The 23,694-nt window shown below is 39.9% G+C and overlaps 1 protein-coding gene across 15 annotated transcripts in view; it reads left to right on the forward strand.

Moving 5' to 3' along the window:
* Positions 1–23,694, forward strand: part of LOC135095001 (ankyrin-2-like) — a 195,925-nt gene that overhangs the window by 99,991 nt on the left and 72,240 nt on the right. For 12 of the 15 annotated variants that reach the window (XM_063995586.1, XM_063995587.1, XM_063995588.1 and 9 more), the window contains 3 exons: positions 7,151–7,247; positions 8,719–9,095; positions 13,296–13,596. In XM_063995586.1, the coding sequence (XP_063851656.1) occupies positions 7,151–7,247; positions 8,719–9,095; positions 13,296–13,596 (775 nt within the window). Of the gene's footprint in view, positions 1–7,150; positions 7,248–8,718; positions 9,096–13,295; positions 13,597–23,694 lie in introns of those variants that run through there. The other 3 variants (XM_063995595.1, XM_063995592.1, XM_063995593.1) reach the window with 3 other exon arrangements.

A 23,694-nucleotide genomic window follows, 5' to 3' on the forward strand; every position in this document is an offset into this window, starting at 1 on the left:
GTAGCCTTCCAGTGAATAAAGATGCTTATTGGATGTCATGTCTCTGTGAGTGCAATCACATCTGCTAATTTAGGTAGAAAACATAAAAGTGATTTCAGTATATCAAGATTTTTATTGAGTGATCTGATGTTAATGTGGATGATGGTGAAATTATTTCCCAGTGAATCTGAAGCATCTCTGTGTTACTAAAAATTAAAGTATTTAGATATAAAATTCAAATTAGTACAGACTATTTTTTTTTTTTTTTCAGTTCTACCTAATTCTAATTTCAAATAATTGAAATTATCAGCTTAAATGCATAAGTTATTCATAAAGATTCTCCATATGGTATGTAAGATAAGGAAATAGTAAAAAAAAGAAAAAAAATATATAAAAAAACAAGTATAAATTAATTATTTAAATAAATAAATAAATAAATAAATAAATAAACATAATGAGGTCCACTGGTATTAAGTAGAAAAAATCCTGTGTATTGGAAGTAGTAGTAGTAGAAGTAGAAGTAGAAAATATAATTATAATAGCTGATGAGGTAGCAGATTTTATATTAGGAACTGAAAATAAAGAACAAAATTTAAGGTCACAATGTAATGTAACAGCAGGAGTAGTAATAGTAATGGTGGTAGTTGTAATAATAGTAGTAGTAGTAGTAGTAGTAGTAGTAGTAGTAGTAGTAGTAGTAGTAGTAGTAGTTGTTGTTGTTGTTGTTATAGTAGTATTAGTATTAAGTAGTAGTAGTAGTAGTTATTTTTTAAGTAATAGCATTAGCAGTTGAGGTAGTAGCTGCAGAAAAAAAAAGTTAAAAGGAAAATAGTAACAATACAATTAGCAGATAACTAGTAAAGTATGATATACTTAACGGTGAATATGTTATACGTACAGTACGTTCTCTCTCTCTCTCTCTCTCTCTCTCTCTCTCTCTCTCTCTCTCTCTCTCTCTCTCTCTCTCTCTCTCTCTCTCTCTCCACTCACCCGCACACACACTTCCACACCCATCTACACACACAAATAGTTTTAAGTGTTTAAGCAGAGAAAATATCGTGTTGGTAGGTGGCATTCAGTAATGGGAACTTATAGAAGAATTAAGGAGTGCATGTTTATTTATTATCACGTGCTTGATGGAGGAGTTTTTCAATTTAATGACCAGTTTTCCATCCTTCGCGGAGCATTGTTGCAACTTATCCCTGTGGGTTTTTCGAATGTAAAGTTTTTTTTTTTTTTTTTATGTAGGAGGGGCACCGGCCAAGGGCAACAAAATTATAATTTAAAAAAATCCTTATGAGGTGCCTGTCCCTAAACAGAGTCAAAAGTAGTCGTCAAAAAAATTAAAGTATGAGTTTTGAAACATTCTTGAAAGAGTTCAAGTCAGAGGAAAGACGAAATACAGAAGCAGGCAGGGAGTTCCAGAGTTTATCAGAGAAAGGGATGAATGATTAAAAATACTGGTTAAGTCTTGCATTAGAAAGGCGGACAGAAAGTAAAGAGAGAAAGAAGAAAATCCTGTGAGGCAAGGCCGCAGGAGGATGGGAGGGATGGAGTTAACAAGAGCAGAACAGTATGAAAATAGCGGTATAATAAATAACAAGAGGCGCAACATTGCGGAGATAAGAGAGAGGCTGAAGATAGTTAGTTAGAGAGGAGTTGATAAGAAGAAAAGTTTTTGATTCCACTCTGTCTAAAAGAGCGGTATGAGTGGAACCCCACATTACATATGAGGTTTACTCCATACATGGACGGACAAGAACCCTGTACAGAATTAGCAGCGGGGAGGGGGATGAGAAAAACTGGCGGAGATGACTCAGAATGCCTAACTTTACAAAACCTATTTTAGGTAGAGATGAGAAATAAAGTTTCAGTTTATTTTATATGTAAAGGACAGACCGAGGGTGTTCAGTATAGAAGAGTGATACAGTTGAGTGCCACTGAAGAAGAGGGGATAGTTTTCTGGAAGGCTGTGTCGAGTTGATAGATGGGGGAATTGAGTTTTTGAGGCATTAAACAAAACTAAGTTTGCTCTGCCCCAATCAGAAATTTTAGAGACATCAATAGTCAGGTGTTTTGTGGCTTTCTTGCGTGAATTGTTTACTTCCTAAAAGATTGGACGTCTACGAAATGACGTGGAAAAGTTCAGTGCGGTGTCATCAGCGTAGGAGTGGATAAGACAAGAAATCTGGTTCAGAAGATCACTGGTGAATAAAAGGAAGAGAGTGGGTAACAGGACAAAATCCTGAGGAACACCGCTGTTAATAGATTTAGGAGAAGAACAGTGACCGTCTACCACAGCAGCAATAGAACGGTCAGAAAGGAAATTTGAGATGAAGTTACAGAGAGAAGGATAGAAGCCATAGGAGGATAGTTTGGAAACCAAAGCTTTGTGCCAGACTCTATCAAAAGTTTTAGATATGTCTAAGGCAACTGCAAAAGTTTCACCAAAATCTCTAAGAGAGGATGACCAAAACTTAGTAGGTAGGGAAAGCCAGATCACCAGTAGAGTGGGCATGACGGAACCCATACTGGTGATCAGATAAAGGGTTGTGAAGTGATAGATGTTTAAGAATGTTCCTGCAATAGGACGGTAGTTTGAGGGATTAGAACGGTCACCCTTTTTAAGAACAGGCTGAATGTAGGCAAATTTCCACCAAAAAAGAAAGGTAGATGTTGACAGACAGAGCTGAAAGAGTTTGACTAGGCAAGGTGCAAGCACGGAGTCGCAGTTTTGGAGAATAATAGGAGGGACCCCATCAGGTCCATAAACCTTCCGAGGGTTTAGGCCAGCGAGGGCATGGAAAACATAATTACAAATAAATTTTATAGCTAGCATGAAATAGTCAGAGGATGGAAGACAGGGAGTAACAAGTTCTGTATCATCCAAGGTAGAGTTTTTAGCAAAGATTCAACATTAGAGATAGATGTGATAGCAGTGGTGCCATCTGGCTAAAATAAAGGAAAGAAAGAAGAAGAAGAAGCAAAGTTATTGGAGATGTTTTTGGCTAGGTGCCAGAAATCACGAAAGAAGTTAGATCTTGAAAGATTTTCACACTTTCTATTAATGAAGGAGTTTTTGGCTAGTTGGAGAACAGAATTGACATGGTTCCGGGCAGAAATATAAAGCGCATGAAATTCTGGTGATGGAAGGTTCAAGTACCTTTTGTGGGCCATCTCTCTATCATGTATAGGACGAGAACAGGCTGTGTTAAACCAAGGTTGGGAAGGTTTAGGACAAGAAAAAGAGTGAGGAATGTACACCTCCATGCCAGACACTATCACTTCTGTTATGCGCTCAGGGAAGGATCTCAAACACGGAAGCAGTAGTCATTCCAAGGAAAATCAGCGAAATATCTCCTCAAGTCCCCCGAACTAGCAGAGGAGGGATCGGAGCGATAGGACAAGAAACAAATATGAGATTGTGATCGGAGGAGCCCAGCGGAGAAGATAGGGTAACAGCATAAGCAGAAGGATTAGAGGTTAGGAAATGATCAAGAAAGTTGGGGCGTATATCCAAGACGATCAGGAATACGAGTCGTAGCCAGATAGTGAAAAACTCGGAAGATTCAAGAACATGGGCACGAGATCAGGTTAAGTCGCTGTGCACATAGAGACAACATCCAGCTTTGGTCTGAAAATGAGGATAGAGAAAGTAGGAGGAAACAGATAAGACACTACTCTCAATTGCGTCAGGCACCTGAGTTTTAGTGAAGAAAAGAAGATGACGTTTAGTAGAGGAGAGGTGGTGGTCTACAGATTGAAAATAAGATTTAAGACCGCCAGTGTTGCAGATGTTAATGAAGAAAAAGTTGACACTTAGGCTCGATACCAAGAGAGCAGTCTGACATGGGGATATTTGTGGTCCCCTTCCTAGATGGGGACTCCGAGGCTGGTGTAGGAGTAGCTATGATAATTTTGAATTTTGAGTGAAGGGTGTGTGTGTAATTAGGTGCTTGTAGTTTTGTGCGAAGGAAGAGAGAGAGAAGAAGAGACTTTAGAGGACAGGCTGTGACTGCTGCCTTGTGTTGTGAGACACAAAGGGGAACGTTCAGTGAGGTCACAGCTGGGTTTAATGATAAGTTAACACCACCCCCTGACCCAGTGCTTTAGCCCTCACTGGGAATAATTATCGTTTTGGGAGGTGCCTACTGCCTCCATACAAATTCCTTGTCGAGAAGGTCTCTTTGCGTGGCCATGTTGACAAAGATGGATACAGGGACGGCGGTGTACTCCTCCGTTCGTTACGGACTCCTTTTTTGTGACGTCATTGTTGGACGGTGAACGAAGCCGGAATCCGTAAAAACGGACTAGTGTGAACCGGGCTTTAGTGTGGGCTCGGAAGACAGGTGGTTCTTGCTAGCGTCTGTTGCGGGACATCATAACCATGGTTCATAGTAAGATAAAAAAAAAAAAAGGCAACAGCAAAAGTTTAAACAAAATCTGTAAAAAAGGATGACCAAGACTCAGTAAGGAAAGCCAGATTACCAGTAGAACGTCGTTGACATAATCCATACTGGCGATTATATAGAAGGTTGTATAGAAGGTTGTGAAGTGATCGATATTTAAGAATCTTCCTGTTGAAAATAGATTAAAAACCTTAGATTGGCAGGAAATTAAAGGGAGAGGGAAATTAAAGTTTGAGAGATTAGAACGGTCAGCCTTTTGAGGAACAGGCTGAATGTAGGCAAACTTCCAGCAAGAAGGAAAGATAGATGTTGACAGACAGAGATGGAAGAGTTTGAGTAGGCAAGGTGCAAGCACCGAGGCACTCTTTTGGAGAAAAATAGGAGGGACCCCATCAAGTCCATAATAATTCTGAGGGTTAAGGTCAGCGAGAACATGGAAAACATCAATGCGAAGGACCTTGATGGAATAGTCGGAGGGTGAAGGATAGGGAGGAAAAAACTCTGGATCATCTAAGGTAGAGTTTTTAGCAAATGTTTGATAGAAGAGTTCAGGTTTAGATGTAAATGAAACCTGATGTCAGTGGTGCCATCATTTTGAAATAAAGGAGGGAAAGATGAAGCAAAATTATTGTAAATGTTTTTGGGTAGGTGAGAGAAATCACAGGGGGAGTTAGATCTTGAAAGATTTTGACATTTTCTGTTAATGGAATTTTTGGCTAGTTGGATAACAGACTTCACATGATTTCGGGCAGAAATATAAAGCGTATAATTTTCTGTTGATGGAAGGTTCAAGCACCTTTTGTGGGCCACCTCTTTATCATGTATAATACGAGAACAGTCTGTGTTAAACCAAGGTTTGGAAGGTTTAGGTCGAGAGAAAGAGTGAGGAATGTACATCCCCAAGCCAGAAACTATGACCTCAGTTACGCGCTGAGCACACGAAAACGGGCCTCTCACACGGAAGCAGTAATCATTGCAAGAAAAATCTGAATAATACTTCCTGAGGTTACCCCGATTAGCAGAAGCAAAACACCAGAGGCCTCCGCTTTGAAAAATCCTGAGCGATAGGAAAAGATGTAAATATGAAACTGAGAAACGGAGAAAATAGGGTGACGGCATAAGAAGAAGGATTAGGAGGTTAGGAAAAGATCAATAATGTTGGGCATATCTCCAACACGGTCAGGTATACGAACAGGGTGTTGCTTCAGTTGCTCTAGGTCGTGGAGGATAGCAACGTTAAAGGCTAGTTCACCAGCATGGTCAGTGAAGGGAGAGGAAAGTCAAAGCTGGTGGTGAACATTAGTCTCCAAGAATAGCGATCTCTACAAAACGGAAGAGTCAGAATGTGCTCCACTTTGGAAGTTGAGTAGTCAAAGAATTTTTTATAGTGAGAGGAGTTAGGTGAGAGCTATACAGCACAGATAAATTTAGCCTGAGAGTAACTCTGTAGTCATAGAAGATTCAAGAGCGTGGGCATGAGAGCAGGTTAAAGTCGTTGCACATAGACGTAATATCCAGCTTTGGATTGGTTATGAGGATAGAGAAAGTAGGGGGAACAGAAAAGGGAATGCTGTCAGTAACCTCATACACCTGTGTTTCAGTGAGGAAAAGAAGATGGGCTTTAGTAGAGGAGAAGTGGTGTTCTACAGACTGAAAATTACATGTAAGGCCGCGAATGTTGGGGAAATTAATGGAGAAAAAGTTGAGGGGGGGTTTCAAGACACTTCGGTCGATACCAGAAGAGCAGACCGATCGATTTTTTAACATTTTTGGTCTCCTCCCTAGACAGGGACTCCGAGCCTGGTGTAGGAGTCTCTATATTTAATTTAGAATTTTTAGTGAAGGTTGTGTGTATCATCATCAGAGGCTTCTAGTTGAAATTAATAAATTCCTGCTTAGTTGTACGTTTGACGAATGATGCTGAGAGATGTTAGGCTGAAAAGAACATTGACGAATAAAGGCAGAATCATTTAGTGTTTGTTATTTAAGGTCTTAAACCTGTGTTCAAATTTAAATAAAGCAGTGGTGCCATCTGGTTGAAACAGAAAAGAGGAAATACTAAGAGAAATTGTTGGAAGGAGTTTTGGAGAGACGTCATGAGAAGACGATATATGAAGTTTTTTTTACATGTCTAATTGGTAGAAGATTTATTGGCAAGTCAAAGGACAGACTTTGGATAATTTTGGCTTAAAAATATAAGCCCCATGAGTTTCAGTAGACAGACTTACAGAAATTATGCGAAGTGAATGCCTTCGTGCCAAAGATAACCACATGTGTTATGCCCACTGTGCAGAGATGTATCTCAGAGAAGCTGCAGTTATTTCTAGGAAAATTAAATTAGCAAGGTCTCAGGATCTTCCACTTGACATGGACGTCATGCTAGAAGCACCTCCGTTTTTATGAGTCTAGAGGTGACATTGTAAGAGTTGGTCACCTTACGGAAATCAGACAAAGATCGTAGGAAATGAGAGCAGTATGAATTCTTTTCTCCTCCGTCATCTTCACTTTAGTCAGCATGATAACTACGTCACTATAAAGATTGGCTGCTGTAGAACTCTTACCAACTAAACCTAAGAAGCATGAAAACTTATACATTTTTTGATAATATATATATATATATATATATATATATATATATATATATATATATATATATATATATATATATATATATATATATATATATATATATATATATATATATATATATATATATATATATATATATATATATATGATTTATTTTATTTTTTTTTGAACAGGCGGATACGAATCTGATAATAGCTGCTTTCCAAGGCCACCTGAGCATACTACAGGAACTGCTGAAACATGGCGCCAACCCCTTGGCTGAGGAAGACGGTGAGACATTCTTATTCATGTCTTTCTTGTTGTTATTTTCAACAAACTGTAATATTGTAGTTTCTGTGGAGTGTTGTGCTCTGAAACCGTGTTGTTGTATTAATAGATTTTTTTTTTCCACGATAATTGATTAATCTAGTGAGCATTTTTTTTAACTTGGTAAATGCTGATAAAATAGAAATAGGTCGGTAATTGTTTACATCATACCTATCACTTTTTTTTTTTTTATATACAAGAATTACTTTGGCAATCTTGAGATGTCTTGGAAAAACTCCAGTTTTAGTGGAAGATTTACAGTATGTGTGAGAGGAATAGATATTAAATGAGAGGACATCTTAAGTATCTTATTGGAGATTTGCTTTAGTTTGCTTTGATTTAGTTTGATTTGATTAGTTTGCTGATTTTAAAGAATTTAAAAGATTTCTAATTTCTGTTCTATTGGTTAGAGCCATATATATGGATAATGGAGAGGATAATCCTATATATTTAGCATATTCATTGTCTTTTAAACGTTGTTCCTCTTGGTTACTTAAAAAAAAAAGTGCTTGTTGAATATTTTTTAAATATTACTGGAAAAGGGATTTGAATATTTTATTTATTTATTTATTTATTCATTTCTACCTTTAAACTAGATTTTCTGCCTAGAAGACAGCTGATGGTTTTTCCATTGTGTTTTGGGATCACCTTGATATTTGTTAAATTAATCTTTATAGAAATTATTTTCAGCTGCTTGTAAATCACTCGTCAGTTTATTCCTATATTTTTTATACATATCACCAAAAGTAAGGGACCATTATTTTGAGTCTTTCTAATCTGTGTTTCTTTTGTGTTATTTTAAGCTATTTATGTGTGTGTGTGTGTGTGTGTGTGTGTGTGTGTGTGTGTGTGTGTGTATACAATCTATCTATTTCTATATCTGTCTAGCTCTCTCTCTCTCTCTCTCTCTCTCTCTCTCTCTCTCTCTCTCTCTCTCTCTCTCTCTCTCTCTCTCTCTCTCTCTTCTCGTTTATTGTCTTTTCTAGGTCACTTTCTTCATTTCATTATCTCGCTGCACATCACACACACACACACACACACACACACACACACACACACACAGATACACACACACACACACACACACACACACACACACACACACACTCACAAAAAAAAAAGAAAAAAAATATATATGTATATATATATATATATATATATATATATATATATATATATATATATATATATATATATATATATATATATATATATATATATATATATATATATATATATATATATATATATATATATATATATATATATATATATATATATATATATATATATATATATATATATATATATACATAATTATTATTATTATTAAGTCATGCACGACTGATAAGCGTTAATTAGTTGTTAATGAAAATAATGTAGACTTGTTACTATTGCTTCTTTAACCATTGATATTATTCCTTATACATTACAGGGAAGACTGCTCTTTCCTTTGCTGCAGGCATGGGATACCAGGAGTGTGTGAAAGCCCTCCTACAAGTCGTTCCACCTAACTCAGTGAAAGAAAACCCAGTCCTTCAGGCCAGCCGAGGAGGCCACACAGAGGTGGTGAAGATGCTGGTGCAGGCCGGTTGGTCGCTCAACTGCAGTGATAGTGCGGGCTATACCTCGCTGCACTATGCTGCTATGGGTGGAGATCTGGAGGTTACCAAATACTTGTTGGAACAAGGAGTTAACCCTCTACAAGAGAATCTTTATGGATCTCTTCCCCTAGATACTGCCATACAGATGAAACATCATGCGGTGACAACGTTCCTGACCGAGAATGGCTACCAAAAGAGACCAACAAGGGTATCTAAATTATGACTGTTCTCCTTCACCTCCTCCTCTTCAATTACATATTAATTTAGTCACGCATCTGGGACCCAGTAAAATGAGAAACATGTACTTTGATTACGTTACGGCCTGCACTCTTATTTTACCCTATACAGTATCGATAGAATAGATCTTTCCATGAGCTGCCCGCAAGTCAAAGAAAACGGGTCAAATCCTAAAGCCGCGAACACACTTTTTGCATATCCATGCATAGTGTCATCATTGCGTATCAGTAAGGATGGGGAAGCGTTGCACCGTTGTGTTTCAAACTATGATACAAAGATACACAATGTCACATCAAAAAAAAAAAAAAAAAACAGTGCACAGTTCATGTGGAGAGGGGGCGTGGCATTGTCCGTTGCATGTTGTCTTATCCTAAATTTTGTGCCATTTTTGCAATTTTCGATCCACTCGAAGAGAAAAGAAATACCAAATTATTTGGGCGCATCCTAGTAAAGTTTTCGTACAGTACACCTACATACTGGCATATTAAGTCAGCCAACATGCTTGATCCACAGTACACCTTACTTCTGTTGACTATATCGTAATGAATGAAAAAAAAAAAAAAAAAAATGTACAAGGCCATATCCAACTGCATATGTGAATTTATTACTGCAGTCAGAAAAAAAAAAAAATGAATGACACTTTTGTACCATACAAGAATGATATGACACGCGTATATGCAACAAAAAGTGTACGTGCCTAAAATCCTCCACGACCTAGAGCAATTGTTGCAACACCCTACTCGTATTCCTGACCGTCTTGGAGATACGCTCAATATTCTTGACCTTTTCCTCACCCCTAATCCTTCTTTTTATGGTGTTACCTACCTTCTCCGTTGGGCTCCTCCGATCACAATCACATATCTTTATCTTGTCCTATCGCTTCAATCTCATCACAATCACAGTTCCATTACAATCTTTCAAAATCTAACTCCCCTTGTGACCTCTGGCATCTAACCAAAAAACATCTCCAATAATTTTACTTTTTCATCTTTCCCTTCTTTATCTTAACTTGATGGAACCATTCTCATTTCATCTATTTCTAAAGCCGAACTTTGTCCATACGTTTGCTAAAAACTTCACCATGGATAATTCAGGGCTTGTTCCTCCCTCTAATACTTCATGTTCCCTATCAAGATCCTACTTAGTGATGTTTTCCATGCCCTCGCTGGCCTTAACCCTTGGAAGGTTTATGGACCTGATGGGGTTCCTATTGTTTTCTGAAACTGTGCCTCCATGTGTGCACCTTGCCTAGTCAAACTCTTCCAACTCTAACTAATAACATCTACCTCTCTTCTCTGTTGGAAGTTTGTCTACATTAAGCCTATTCCTAAAAAAGGGTGACCGCTCTAATCCCTCAAAATACCATCCTATTGCTTTGATTTCCAGCCTCTTTAAAGTTTTTGAGACTCTCCTGAACAGGAAGATTCTTAAACATCTATCACTTTACAACCTTCTATCTTATTTGATCGCCATTATGGGTTTCATCAAAGCCGCTCTACTGGTGATCTCGCTTTCCTTACTGAGTCTTGCTCATCGTCTTTTAGCGATTTTGGTGAAACTTTCACTATTGCCTTAGACGTAAAAGTTTTTTTTTATTATATACTCTGGCACAAAGCTCTGATTTCCAAACTACCCTCCTATGGCTTCTATCCTTCTCTCTCTCTAACTTTATCTCGAGTTTCTTCTCTGACCGTTCTATTGCTGCTATGGTACACAGTCACTGTTCTTCTCCAAAATCTGTTAACAGTGGTGTTCCTCAGGATTCTGTTGTGTCGCTCACTCTCTTCCTTTTATTCATCAATGATATTCTAAACTAAACTTCTTGACCTATCTACTCCCACGCTGCACTTTTCCACGGCATTTCGTAGACGTCTAACCCTTCAGGCAATAAATAGCTCGGGCAGGGAAGCCACAGAACGCGCGACTTTTGATCTCTCTAAAATTTCTGATTGGGGCTGAGCAAAAAACACAATTTCTCGATCTTTCAACTCGACACAACCTTCCAGATAACTCTCCACTTTTCTTCAGTGATACTCAACTGTCCCCACTTCCTTTACTTATAATCTAAATTGAAAACTTCACATCTCATCTCTTGCTAAAACACCTTCTTTGAAGTTAGGTGTTCTGAGTTGTCTCTGCCAGTTTTTCTCTAGCTGCTAACTCTGTACAGAGGCCTTAACCGTTCATGCGTCACATGTATTGGGGGGAGAGGGGTTTCACTCATACCGATATTTTAGACACGGTTTTATGAACTCCTCTCCTCTAATTGACTGTCTTCATCCTCTGTCTCATCCCGCAATGTTACATATCTTGTTATCTTCTACCGCTATTTTCACACCAACTGCTTTTCTGATCTTACCAACTACATGTCTACCTTCCTCCCGCAGCCTCGCTGCAAAAGACTGTCTGTCTTCTAGCTCTCATCCGTATTCTGTCCACCTCTCAAATGCAAGAGTTAGCCGATATTCTCAGTCATTCATCCCTTTCTTTTAGTAGACTCTGAAACTCTACTTCTTTTCTAATTTTCTTCTTCCTTTGACCTGAACTCTTTCAAGAGGGAGGTTTCAAGATACTTATTCTACATTTTCTGATTTTTCTATTAGGAATTTTTCTATTTGGAATTTCTATGGAAGCTGGCATCAAGTGGGCTTTTTTTCATTCTAATTTTTTGTTGTTCTAGCCCAGTGGCCTTGTTAAAAAAAAGTGATGACGTGAAGCTCACCACACAGGAAGGCCTCGCTTCCTACCACTCCCTTTCACCAACATTTTTCATTATCTCCGCCATGTCTTGGTATGCTATGCTAAAAATGGTGACAAAATTAAGCGCTTGACTTTCCAATCGATCAATTTATTACTTTCAGCTCATAAATGACGCTGTTATACAATATTCAACCATATGAAATAGGTTATCTCATCTCATTTCATCTCTCTCTCTCTCTCTCTCTCTCTCTCTCTCTCGGTCAATGCTTATAGTCACACACACACACACACACACACACACACACACATATATATATATATATATATATATATATATATATATATATATATATATATATATATATATATATATATATATATATATATATATATATATATATATATATATATATATATATATATATATATATATTAGTTCATTAGCTTATTCATTCTGTTTACATTTTTTCCTGGATGTAATGATTTTCCTATTCAGTATACAGATTTTAAAAGACATACGACACCGAGGAAAATAAATAATGACCTCCCCAGCTAAGCAGAGAAATAAATTATGCAATATTGTTAGTTAGATTAAAATATAAATTCCATACCGTTGCATTATCTGCATCATTGGCATCATGTCCTCTATACAGATGAATCCATCTCTCCTGATTTCCTAATTTTTAGGGAAAATGTGGACTGTCACGTGTCATCCGTTATTTCTGGTAGACGACGAGCATCCGCAGACAGAACAGAAACTAACCACTTCCCTTCCTTGCTTGGGAAAGTGATGGATAATCTAGAAACGTGCAATGATGTGATAACGCCACCCGTCATGTTGACAGGCACGTGCGGTGTGTGACGCCATTAATGAAGAGTGGATCCGTTTTCTTTCACATGCAGACAGCTGGTGCAAAGACCCTGTGTTGCACCCTTTTCTTGTACATAAAAGTATTTTCAGCTTACGCTAAAATAATAATAATAATAATAATAATAAAAATAATAATAATAATAATAATAATAATAATAATAATAATAATAAATAATAATAACAACAACAATAATAATAATAATAATGATAATAATAATAATAATAATAATAATAATAATAATAATGACAATTAATAATAATGGTAATAATAATAATAATAATGATAATGATAATAATAATAATAATAATAATAATAATAATAATAATAATAGTGATAACATTAATAATGATAATAATAACAATAACAATAACAACAACAATAATAATAATAATAATAATAATAATAATAATAATAATAACGTTGATGATAATAACATTAATAATAATAATAATAATAATAATAATAATAATAATAATAAAAATAATAATAATAAAATTAATATCTCACGCATTATTATTGTTGTTGTTATTATTATTATTATTATTATTATTATTATTATTATTATTATTATTATTACACACACGTACGCACACACACAGGAGCTCATGATGGCTGTGTGGGAGGGAGACGAGGCACGAGCAAAAGCCGCGATAAGTGATGGCGGCAACCCCCTAGTGAAAGTCATCAGTGGAACAGATGAACCAGGGTGCCTAGTGGCCATGGCTGCATTCTGCGGTCACTACCATTTGCTGCCGTATCTGCTGGAGGTGGGGCTCAGTCCAGACGGCAATAGGAAATTACCCTTCACACCTTTGAGTCTGGCGGCCTCAGTGGGTCACTTGAAGACGGTGTATGCACTACTCTTTCTCGGTGCTGACCCCTTGGCGACTGATAACGAAGGTGAGGCTCTGCTGATGGTGGTGGTGGTGGTGGTTGTGATGGTAATAATAGTTGTGGCGTTAATAGTAGCAGCTGTATATGGGTGATAGCAGCAGTGATGGTAATGATCATGGTGGTAGTATATATTAATATATTATACTATATGTCAATATGACATTTTGAAACAGCTTGTTTGACACGTCCACTAACTTATGGCATTACAGTGCATTGTTAAGTGTGTTTCATGAAGGAGTTTATTCTTGACTTTGAAGGAGAAGCTGACAACAGCCGAGTAAACAGTCTGACAGGGGAAGGAGGATGGGAGCGCAGAGTAAGGCCTGGAACTTAAGGAGGAAAACAAAGGAGAGAGAGGGAAGAACGGAGTGTAGGGAGAAGTGGTGAAATGTTTTTTTTCTTTTTTTAAATAAAAGAGGATCACCGGCTAAGAGCAACGAAAAAGCGAAAAAAAAGGCCCACTGAGAGAGCCAGTCCCAAAAGAAAGGTCAAAAGGATCATCCAAAATTGGAAGTGTCTTTAAACCTCCCTCTTGAAAGAGTTCCAGTCATAAGAAGGAGGAAATACAGAAGCAGGCTGAGAGTTCCAGAGTTTCCCAGAAAAAAAGAGGATGGTTGACTGAGAATACTAGTTAACTCTTGCATTAAAAAAGTGGGCAGAATAGGCCGCTGGAGGAGGGGAAGCAAGATCAGAAGAGGAGTTAGTGTGTAAATAGTGGTAGACGATAGCATGGGATGCAACACCACCGATAAGAAAGAGGCTGAAGACAGTTAGAGGAGAGTTGATAAGACGAAATATAGTGTGAGTGGAACCCCCCATACATGTGAAGCATATTCCATACATGGACAGGTAAGGCCACTGTACAGAGTTAGCAACAGTTGGGGTAAAAAAAAAAAAAAAAAAAAAAAAAAAAAAAAAAAAAAAAAATAGTGTAGATGACTCAGAACGCCTACATACATAGGAGCTGTTTTGGCTAGAGATGAGATGTGAAGTTTTCAGTTTATACTATTAGTAAATGACAAACAGAGGCAGTGTAGAAGGGGGGGGACAGTTGACCGTCAATGAAGAAGAGAGGCTAATTATCTGGAAGGTTGTGTCGAACTGATAGATGGAGGAATGGATTTTTAAGGCATTGAGCAATATTAATTTGCACTGCCCAATAAGAAATTTTTGAGAACAGAACTCAGGCGTTCGGTAGCTTTCCTGCGTGAACTGTTTATTCCTGAAAGGTTGGACGTCTATGAAGAAAAATAAATAAATAACGTAGAAAAATACAGGGCGGTATCATTAGCGTGTGAGTGGATAGGACAAGAAATTTGTTTTAGAAAATCATTAGTGAATAATAGGAAGACATCGGGTGACAGGACAGAAACCTGAGGAACATCACTGTTAACAGACTTTGGAGAAGAACAGTGACGCAGTAATAGAACGATCAGAAAGGAAGCTTGAGATAAAATTATAGAGAGAATGATAAAACCGTTGAAGGAGAGTTTGAAAATCGAAGTTCTGTGCCAGAATCTATCAAATGCCCTTGATATGTCTAAGGCAACAGCGAAGGTTTCACCAAAATCTTTAAAAGAAGATGACCAAAACTCAGTAAGGAAAGCCAGATCACCAGTGAAGCAACCATGACGGAATCCTTACTATCGATGACATTATAATACTGTGAAGTGATCTTCCTGTTGAGGATACATTAAAAACTTCAGAGAAGCAGGAAATTAAAAGAACAGGACGGTAGTTTCAGGTATTAGAGCGGCCACCCTTTTCAGGCTGAATGTTGAGCAAGAAGGAAAGGTAGATTTTGACACAAAGAGTTGGAAGAGATTGACTAGGCAAGGTGCAAGCATGGAGGCACAGTTTCGGAGGACAGACTTCAGGTCCATATGCCTTCCGAGGGTCAAAGCCAGCGAGTGTATGGAAAATATCACTGCGAAAGATTTTAATGGGGAGCATAGTCAGAGGATGGAGGAGAGGGAGGAACAAACCCTGCATTATACGAAGTAGTTTTTAGCAAATGTCTAAGCGAAGACATGGCAATGATGGCAGTTGTGTTATAGGAAAGGAAGCGTTTTAGTTGGATGTTGAACTCTCTAGATGAAAGGATTCGTCATGATTAGATCCGCCAAATAAAAGACGCGAGTGGAGCGCTGCTTTTGGCAGGAGCCTGTCATAGACACAGAGTAAGAGGAGTAACACTACTTCAGCAGTTATTTACACAACTAGGCCGGCCCAGTGAGCTACCAATCCTTACCCCACTTCCTCGCCTGTTTCTCTGCATGTTTCGGAGCCATCACTACTACCGAGTCAACTATCCTGCAGCCCACGCCTTGAGTTAACTCTCGACCCTACACGCCTCGGTGCTGCATGAAGTGAAGGTGACTAGGTTCATGGTCCCTGCCTGCTCTGGTAGAGAGCTCCTTGGTTACCACCAAGCTACCGGCGCTCTCTCTCTCTCCACTCGGTTGACCACATTCTTGGATTATTTACTTGCCTGTGTACTTTTCGTGAGTGAAGAGGTAGTAAACTCTCACGTTGTTTAATGTTTTACTCACCAGCACACGCACCTCGGACGACCTGGAGTACACGAGAGAGAGAGAGGTGTGGAGAGAGCTGATTCCGTCTTATGCCTTGCTCCATCAGCCCTCATGCCCTTTACAGTGGCGATCTCGCCAGGATTTCTAAGTCGTGTTATGTGCTGTTAACTCTGTCAACTGTGACGCCCTGAGCGCAAAAGTATTATGTTCCAAGAGTGCTTTCATTGTCTCGTGGTAGTGATTGTGTTTACGTTGGTTCGTTTCTCGTGATTCGAGCCAGGATTAGGTGCAGGCCACAAAGCCTTCTAATCTCCCTTGGTTAGGTGCAGGCGGATGAACCTTCTAACCAGCCCAAGACTGTGGGCAGCTTGCCATTAAGCTCCAGGCTTTCCTTTCGGCTAGTAGCAGTGTCTTTTACTGTCTCAGCCAGAAGTGTGTGTTCTGTCGGCTACAGAACTGTTTGTATTTTCGCTTTTTTTATTTATGCTTTTGTGTGTATTTGCACTTTTATGGGTTTAAGAATGGGCTTAAGAATTTGTTTCCTTCAATTTGCACTTTTATGATTTTGCGCTTTTCTGTGTGCTTAAATTTTCAGTCTTGTGTTTGTATATTTTTTTTTTGTGTGTGTGATGGTGATTCTGAGTACCCTTTATTTATTTGTGCTCTCTATTGTGCGGTTACTTACTGCTTTTCTTAGCACAATGACCACGTTAAGAACGATTGAAGAACTCTGCGTGAGAGTCTTGTTATGATAATGAGGATGTCGCTAAGATTATCCTACACCAACAAGCTCTTGACAGGGAGCAAAGAGCGGAGAGAGGGAGAAGGAGCGAGAATATAAAGAAAGAAAAAAGGAGCGACAGTTTGAGCAGGCGAGATTTGAACGGGCTCAAAGCTCATCAGTCCCATTGCTTCCAGAGCACCTTATAAGCCACCCTAGCCTCCCGACTTACAAAGGTGAGAACATCGCCTCATATATCACGAAGTTCGAGCGTATCGTAAGTCTGTTGATAATTGACGGGAATGAACTAGCTGTTTGGCTAGGTGGTTTAATCACTTGGGACGCTACCGAGCTATACTCTACTCTGGATTTTAACACCAAAAGTGATTTCTCTCTCCTGAAACAGGTCTTGCTGACCAGGTTTAACAAAAACCTGTGAACGGTATCGACTGGACTTATAAACAACAGGATTCGTGTCGGCGAGAACTACAGAAAGTTTAACACCTGCCTGCTGCAGCAGTTGAACTAGGTAGAGATTTTGAAAATCTCCCGGGCGTACGCGTGAGTTTATGGTCTTAGATAATTTCTTTGCTTCTCTGATCTCCAACATTCGTCTCTTCATTAAGGAGCAACAAATTAACTACCTTAAAGACAGCTGTTGAAAAAGCGAACGCACGGGCATCGATTCCCAATGCGTACTCGAAGCACTCTCCTAGCAGCGGCGCATTGGGCAAAATCTCCACGCCTACCAAGAAGCCTCCTGGTGCTGGGTCAAAAAACTTTGCCTACTCCCACCACCTCATTCCGACCCAACCCTCGGATGAAATGTTTCAACTGCGTAGAGGAAGGCCATTACAGATCTCGCTGTCCCTAGAAACCATCGCGCCTTCAAGAAACCCGTCGACATTCAACCTAGATACATCAGGGAGGATTCTTATAATTAATGAGTGCTAACCGCACTCACGCCTACAAGAGTAGCAGTCACAACCTCGCGGCAAGACAGCTACTCCCGGACAACTGTGTCAATGCGCTCCAGACTCAGAGTAGCAGGATGAAGAGAGTCCACCCGTTGGTGCTTCTAGAGATGCAGCCATCAACAGTAACTCCAAAAGAATTCTGCCATCTCCAGGAATCCTACCTGACTGACTCTTGGTGGAATAAGGGGCAAGGGCAATTCTGATGAGGAAGACTAGTCCGAAGATGGATCACATTCTGACTGTATCCTCAAAACATTCGACGAAGTTCTGTAAGCTTAAGCTTCTTGCTTCTAAAGAGTGTCATCCAATAATGTTGTTTGTTGATCATGAGAACCCTTTGGTAGGCTATTTTTTCCACAAGAATACCGGCTTCAAAATTGCTGATGAAACCTTCTGGCCAGAGATGGTATTCCACCATTGAAAGTGTGTCTTCCAGTTCTTTTTGGCATATTGAAGTTTGATTACTACCTTTGTGATGTCAAGTTCATCCTCGAGATCGACCTTCCGACATTCAAGGGGAAAAACAACAGACTCCTAAAATAGGTTATGAGTCTTCAGGCTTACAAGTTTAGAGTGGTTCATGTCGTCGGGTAAGATAACATCGGAGCTGATCTTAGTCGTGCTTAAAATCTTTTGAGTGTATCTTTTACCCCAGGTGGTGTTCCTCATCTGAGTTTACCAGACTCTTGATGGAGTTGTGTAAGGTGAGTAACACCACTTCAACTGTTATTTGGGTAGTTACGTAATTCGGCCCGCCCAGTTCCACAACCTCGTCTGGTTCACCGCACGTTTTGGAGCCAACACTACTACCGAGTCAACTATCCTGCAGCTGAGTCGACTCTCGGTCCTTCACGCCTCGGTGCTTCATTAAGGCTCATTCGAAGTGACTAGGTTCATGGTCTCTGCCTGCTTTGGCAAAGAAAGCTCCTTTGTTATCACCAAGCCATCGGCGCACCCTCTCCACTCGGTTGACCACATTCTTTGATTATTTACTTGTCTGTGCACTTTTTGTGAATGAAGAGATAGTAAACTCCCTCACGTTGTTTAGAGTTTTACTCACCAGCACACACACCTCGGACCAAGGATTTTTTTTTTTTTTTTGTTAGGAGGGACACTGGCCAAGGGCAAAAAAAAAAATCCAACAAAAAAAAAAAAAAAATGCCCACTGAAATGCCAGTCCCATAAAAGGGTCAGAGCAGTAGTAAAAAATTGATGATTAAGTGTCTTGAAAGTCATAGGAAGGTGGAAATACAGAAGCAGGCAGGGAGTTCCAGAGTTTACCAGAGAAAGGGATGAATGATTGAGAATACTGGTTAACTCTTGCATTAGAGAGGTGGACAAAATATGGGTGAGAGAAAGAAGAAAGTCTTGTGTAGCGAGGCCGCAGGAGGAGGGGAGGCATGCAGTTAGCGAGATCAGAAGAGCAGTTAGCATGAAAATAGCGGCAGAAGACAGCTAGAGATGCAACATTGCGGCGGTGAGAGAGAGGCTGAAGACACTCAGTTAGAGGAGAGGAGTTGATGAGACGAAAAGCTTTTCATTCCACCCTGTCTAGAAGAGCAGTATGAGTGGAAACCCCCCAGGCATGTGAAGCATACTCCATACATGGACGGATAAGACCCTTGTACAGAGTTAGCAGCTGGGGGGTTGAGAAAAACTGACGGAAACGTCTCAGAACGCCTAACTTCATAGAAGCTGTTTTAGCTTGAGATGAGATGTGAAGTTTCCAGTTCAGATTAAAAGTAAAGGACAGACCGAGGATGTTCAGTGTAGAAGAGGGAGACAGTTGAGTGTCATTGAAGAAGAGGGGATAGTTCTCTGGAAGGTTGTGTCGAGTTGATAGATGGAGGAATTGAGTTTTTGAGGCATTGAACAATACCAAGCTTGCTCTGCCCCAATCAGAAATTTTAGAAAGATCAGAAGTCAAGCATTCTGTGGCTTCCCTAAAAGACAGAAAAGGATAGTTCAGTGAAACGTCATCAACTCAACCATGACGTCATGCACTCTATAACATCAAGGTGGCTGGAGATCCTCGCCAGCAAGAATCTCGTTCATATCCAAAAGCCTTCTTTCCGTTCTTGTTTTATTTTTTTTTCTAAGATTTTTCCAAGACTTACAACACATCATACAAGATGCCGCCTTCTCTTAGTTAATAGATGTACTGCACAAGTAATTTTAATTTGATATGGTATTAATATTAAATAAGAATTGTACTACCGGAGAGGCTAGTACATGCAGATCTTAGTCCCTAATTATTATTGATATAGTCAGAGAATGCAGACCTTAGTCCCTAATTATTATTGATATAGTCAGAGACCTAGAAACATTACATCATTGACTGACTTTCTTAGTGAATCAACATTCTCCGTAGGGCGCATTTATATGCATTTGATGTCATTCACTCATCACTAACTCACTAACATTTCCCCACTGGTCTGCCTATCATTTCTTCTCACATCTTTACATTTCTTCAGTACCTTTTTTAGTTCCAAATAACCATCATTAGGACTTGGTGTCATTATTAATAATTATAATAATTCAAACACAGGTGTGACCTTTTTTATTTTTACTAAAAAAAAACAATCCTTCCAGGTTAACAGAAGTACACTGCAGCCTTGTATATTCAGCATTGTACCGTGCGGCCATTTATGCGGGGAAGTGATTTCTCATTTTTTTTCCCTCTGGTTAGGCTACTGTTATAACTTTGTCAACATGAAATGTATTCACGTGCGAATAGAGGCGAGGGTAGTGTAGCAGCAGGTGTTTCAGGGTGTCCGGTTGTGAGGCACCAGTTAAGCCCCTTCCACACGAGGGGCAAATGTACGGCGGACAGACACTGTTACCAATTTTGTGGTGTGGATGGCGATCACGAGTGTAGATGACGTCATAGACAAGGAAATCACGGGCAAACCATCGAAGTGCCAGTGCCTGTTGTCGAGGTACTGGATGGGCGTCTGAATAGGGACCACATTGCCAGACACACGATGCTAAACACACCAAGTTTAGCCCACTGGCCGACGTTGCCTGACATATCTCTGACTGCATTCTGGCCTTTCCCGGTGTCTGCTTCAAGTCGTTCGTTCGCCTGCCTGTGTCTACTGTCTGCCTTAATTGGACTGTTCGATCTGGTAATACTGTTTTAAAAGCGAGATAATTACGGGCAAATCCGAGTGCCCGCCGTGCATTTACTCCTCCTGTGGAAGGGGCTTCATGGGCAGTAAGGCCGTTGTCATGTGCAAGAGAGTCTGTGCGGAAGTGTACCTTGTGCTCCACACCCTTCTATTATCTTTGTTCAAACTGGTTTATGAAAGGGTCTATGGGGCTGATATCCCAACAAGAGCAAGCAGGATCACCAGTTTACAAGGAGGAGGCAGTAGACACCTGCCGAAACGATAATTACTCCCAGTGAGGTCTAAAGCACTGTTCAAGGGGTGCTCTGCACTTATCATTAAACCTAGCTGTGACCTCACTGAACGTTTCCCTTTGTGTCTCACAACACAAGGGGGCAGTCACAGCCTGCCCTCTAAAGACAACTCTCTTCCTCCACACAAAACTACAAGCACCTGATAACACACACACCCTTCACTCAAAAATCTCAAAATTATTATGGCGACTCCTACACCAGCCTCGGAGTCCCCATCTGGGGACCATAAATATACCCAGGTTAGACTGCCTTTCTGTCGACGACCCTAAGTGTTTTGATACCCCTCCCAACTTCTTCATTAACTTCTGCAACATTCGCGGTCTAAGATCTAATTTTCAATCTGTAGAACACCATCTCTCCTCTTCTAAATCTCATCTTCTTTTCCTCACTGAAACTCAGATGTCTGAGGCAACTGACATTAGCCCCTTTTCTGTTCCCTCCTACTTTCTCTATCCTCATTTTCGATCCAAATCTGGATGTTGCGTTTTATGTGCGCAATGACTTAACCTGCTCTCGTCCCCACGCTCTTGAATCTTCCAAGTTTTCCACCATCTGGCTACGACTACAGAGTCACTCTCAAACTAAATTTATCTGTGCTGTATACCTCTCACCTAACTCCTCTGACTATAAGAAAATTTTTGACTACTTAACTTCCAAAGTGGAGCACATTCTGACCCTTTACCCTTTTGCAGACATCTCCATTCTTGGAGACTTCAATGTTCACCAATAGTTTTGGCTTTCCTCTCCCATCACTGACCATCCTGGTGAACTAGCCTTCAGCTTTGCTATCCTCCACGACCTAGAGCAATTGGTGCAACACTCTACTTGTATTCCTGACCGTCTTGGAGATACGCCCAACATTCTTGACCTCTTCCTGACCTCTAATCCTTCTGCTTACGCTGTCACCCTTTCTTCTCAGTTGGGCTCCTCCGATCACAATCTCATATCTGTATCTTGTCCTATTGCTCCAATCCCTCCTCAGGATCCCCCTAAGCTAAGGTGCCTCTGGCGTTTTGGCGTTTTGCCTCTGCTAGTTGTGGGGACCTGAGGAGGTGTTTTGCTGATTTTCCTTGGAATGACTACTGCTTCCGTGTCAGAGACCTGTCTTTGTGTGCTGAGCGCATAACAGAGGTGATAGTGTCTGGCATGGAGGCGTACATTCCTCACTCTTTTTCTCGTCCTAAACCTTGTAAACCTTGGTTTAACACAGCTTGTTCTCGTGCTATACATGATAGAGAGGTGGGCTACAAAAGGTACTTAAGCCTTCCATCACCAGAATCTCATGCACTTTATATTTCTGCCCGGAACCATGCCAAGTCTGTTCTCCAACTAGCCAAAAACTCCTTCATTAACAGAGTTTTCAAGATCTAACTCCCCTCGTCACTTCTGGCATCTAGCCAAAGACATCTCTCATAAATTTGCTTCTTCTTCTTTCCCTCCTTTATTTCAACCAGATGGCACCACTGCTATCACATCTATTTCTAAAGCTGAACTCTTCGCTCAAACCTTTGGTAAAAACTCTACCTTGGACGATTCTGGGCTTGTTCCTCCCTCTCCTCCAGCCTCTGACTACTTCATGCTACCTATTAAAATTCTTCGCAATGATGTTTTCCATGCCTTTCGCTGGCCTAAACCCTCGGAAGGCTTATGGACCTGATGGGGTCCCTCCTATTGTTCTCCGAAACTGTCCCTCCGTGCTTGCACCTTGCCTAGTCAAACTCTTTCAGCTCTGTCTGTCAACATCTACCTTTCCTTCTTGCTGGAAGTTTGCCTACATTCAGCCTGTTCCTAAAAAGGGTGACCGTTCTAATCCCTCAAACTACCGTCCTATTGGTTTAATTTCCTGCCTATCTAAAGTTTTTGAATCTATCCTCAACAGGAAGATTCTTAAACATCTATCACTTCACAACCTTCTATCTGATCGCCAGTATGGGTTCCATATAGGCCGCTCTACTGGTGATCTTCTGGCTTTCCTTACTGAATCTTGGTCATCCTCTTTTAGAGCTTTTGGTGAAACTTTTGCTGTTGCCTTGGACATATCAGAAGCTTTTGAGTCTGGCACAAAGCTTTGATTTCCAAACTACCCTCCTACGGCTTCTCTCCTTCTCTCTGTAACTTCATCTCAAGTTTCCTTTCTGACCATTCTATTGCTGCTGTGCTAGACGGTCACTGTTCTTCTCATATATCTATTAACATTGGTGTTCCTCAGGGTTCTGTCCTGTCACCCACTCTCTTCTTATTATTCATTAATGATCTGAACCAAACTTCTTGTCCTATCCACTCCTACGCTGATGATACCACCCTGCACTTTTCCACGTCTTTTCATAAACGTCCAACCATTCAGGAAGTAAACATTTCACGCAGGGAAGCCACGGAACGCTTGATTTCTGATCTTTCTAAAATTTCTGATTGGAGCAGAGCAAACTTTTTTTTTTTTTTTTTTTTTTT

Source organism: Scylla paramamosain, chromosome 47 (assembly GCF_035594125.1).
Source record: "Scylla paramamosain isolate STU-SP2022 chromosome 47, ASM3559412v1, whole genome shotgun sequence".
Taxonomy (NCBI): Eukaryota; Metazoa; Arthropoda; class Malacostraca; order Decapoda; family Portunidae; genus Scylla; species Scylla paramamosain.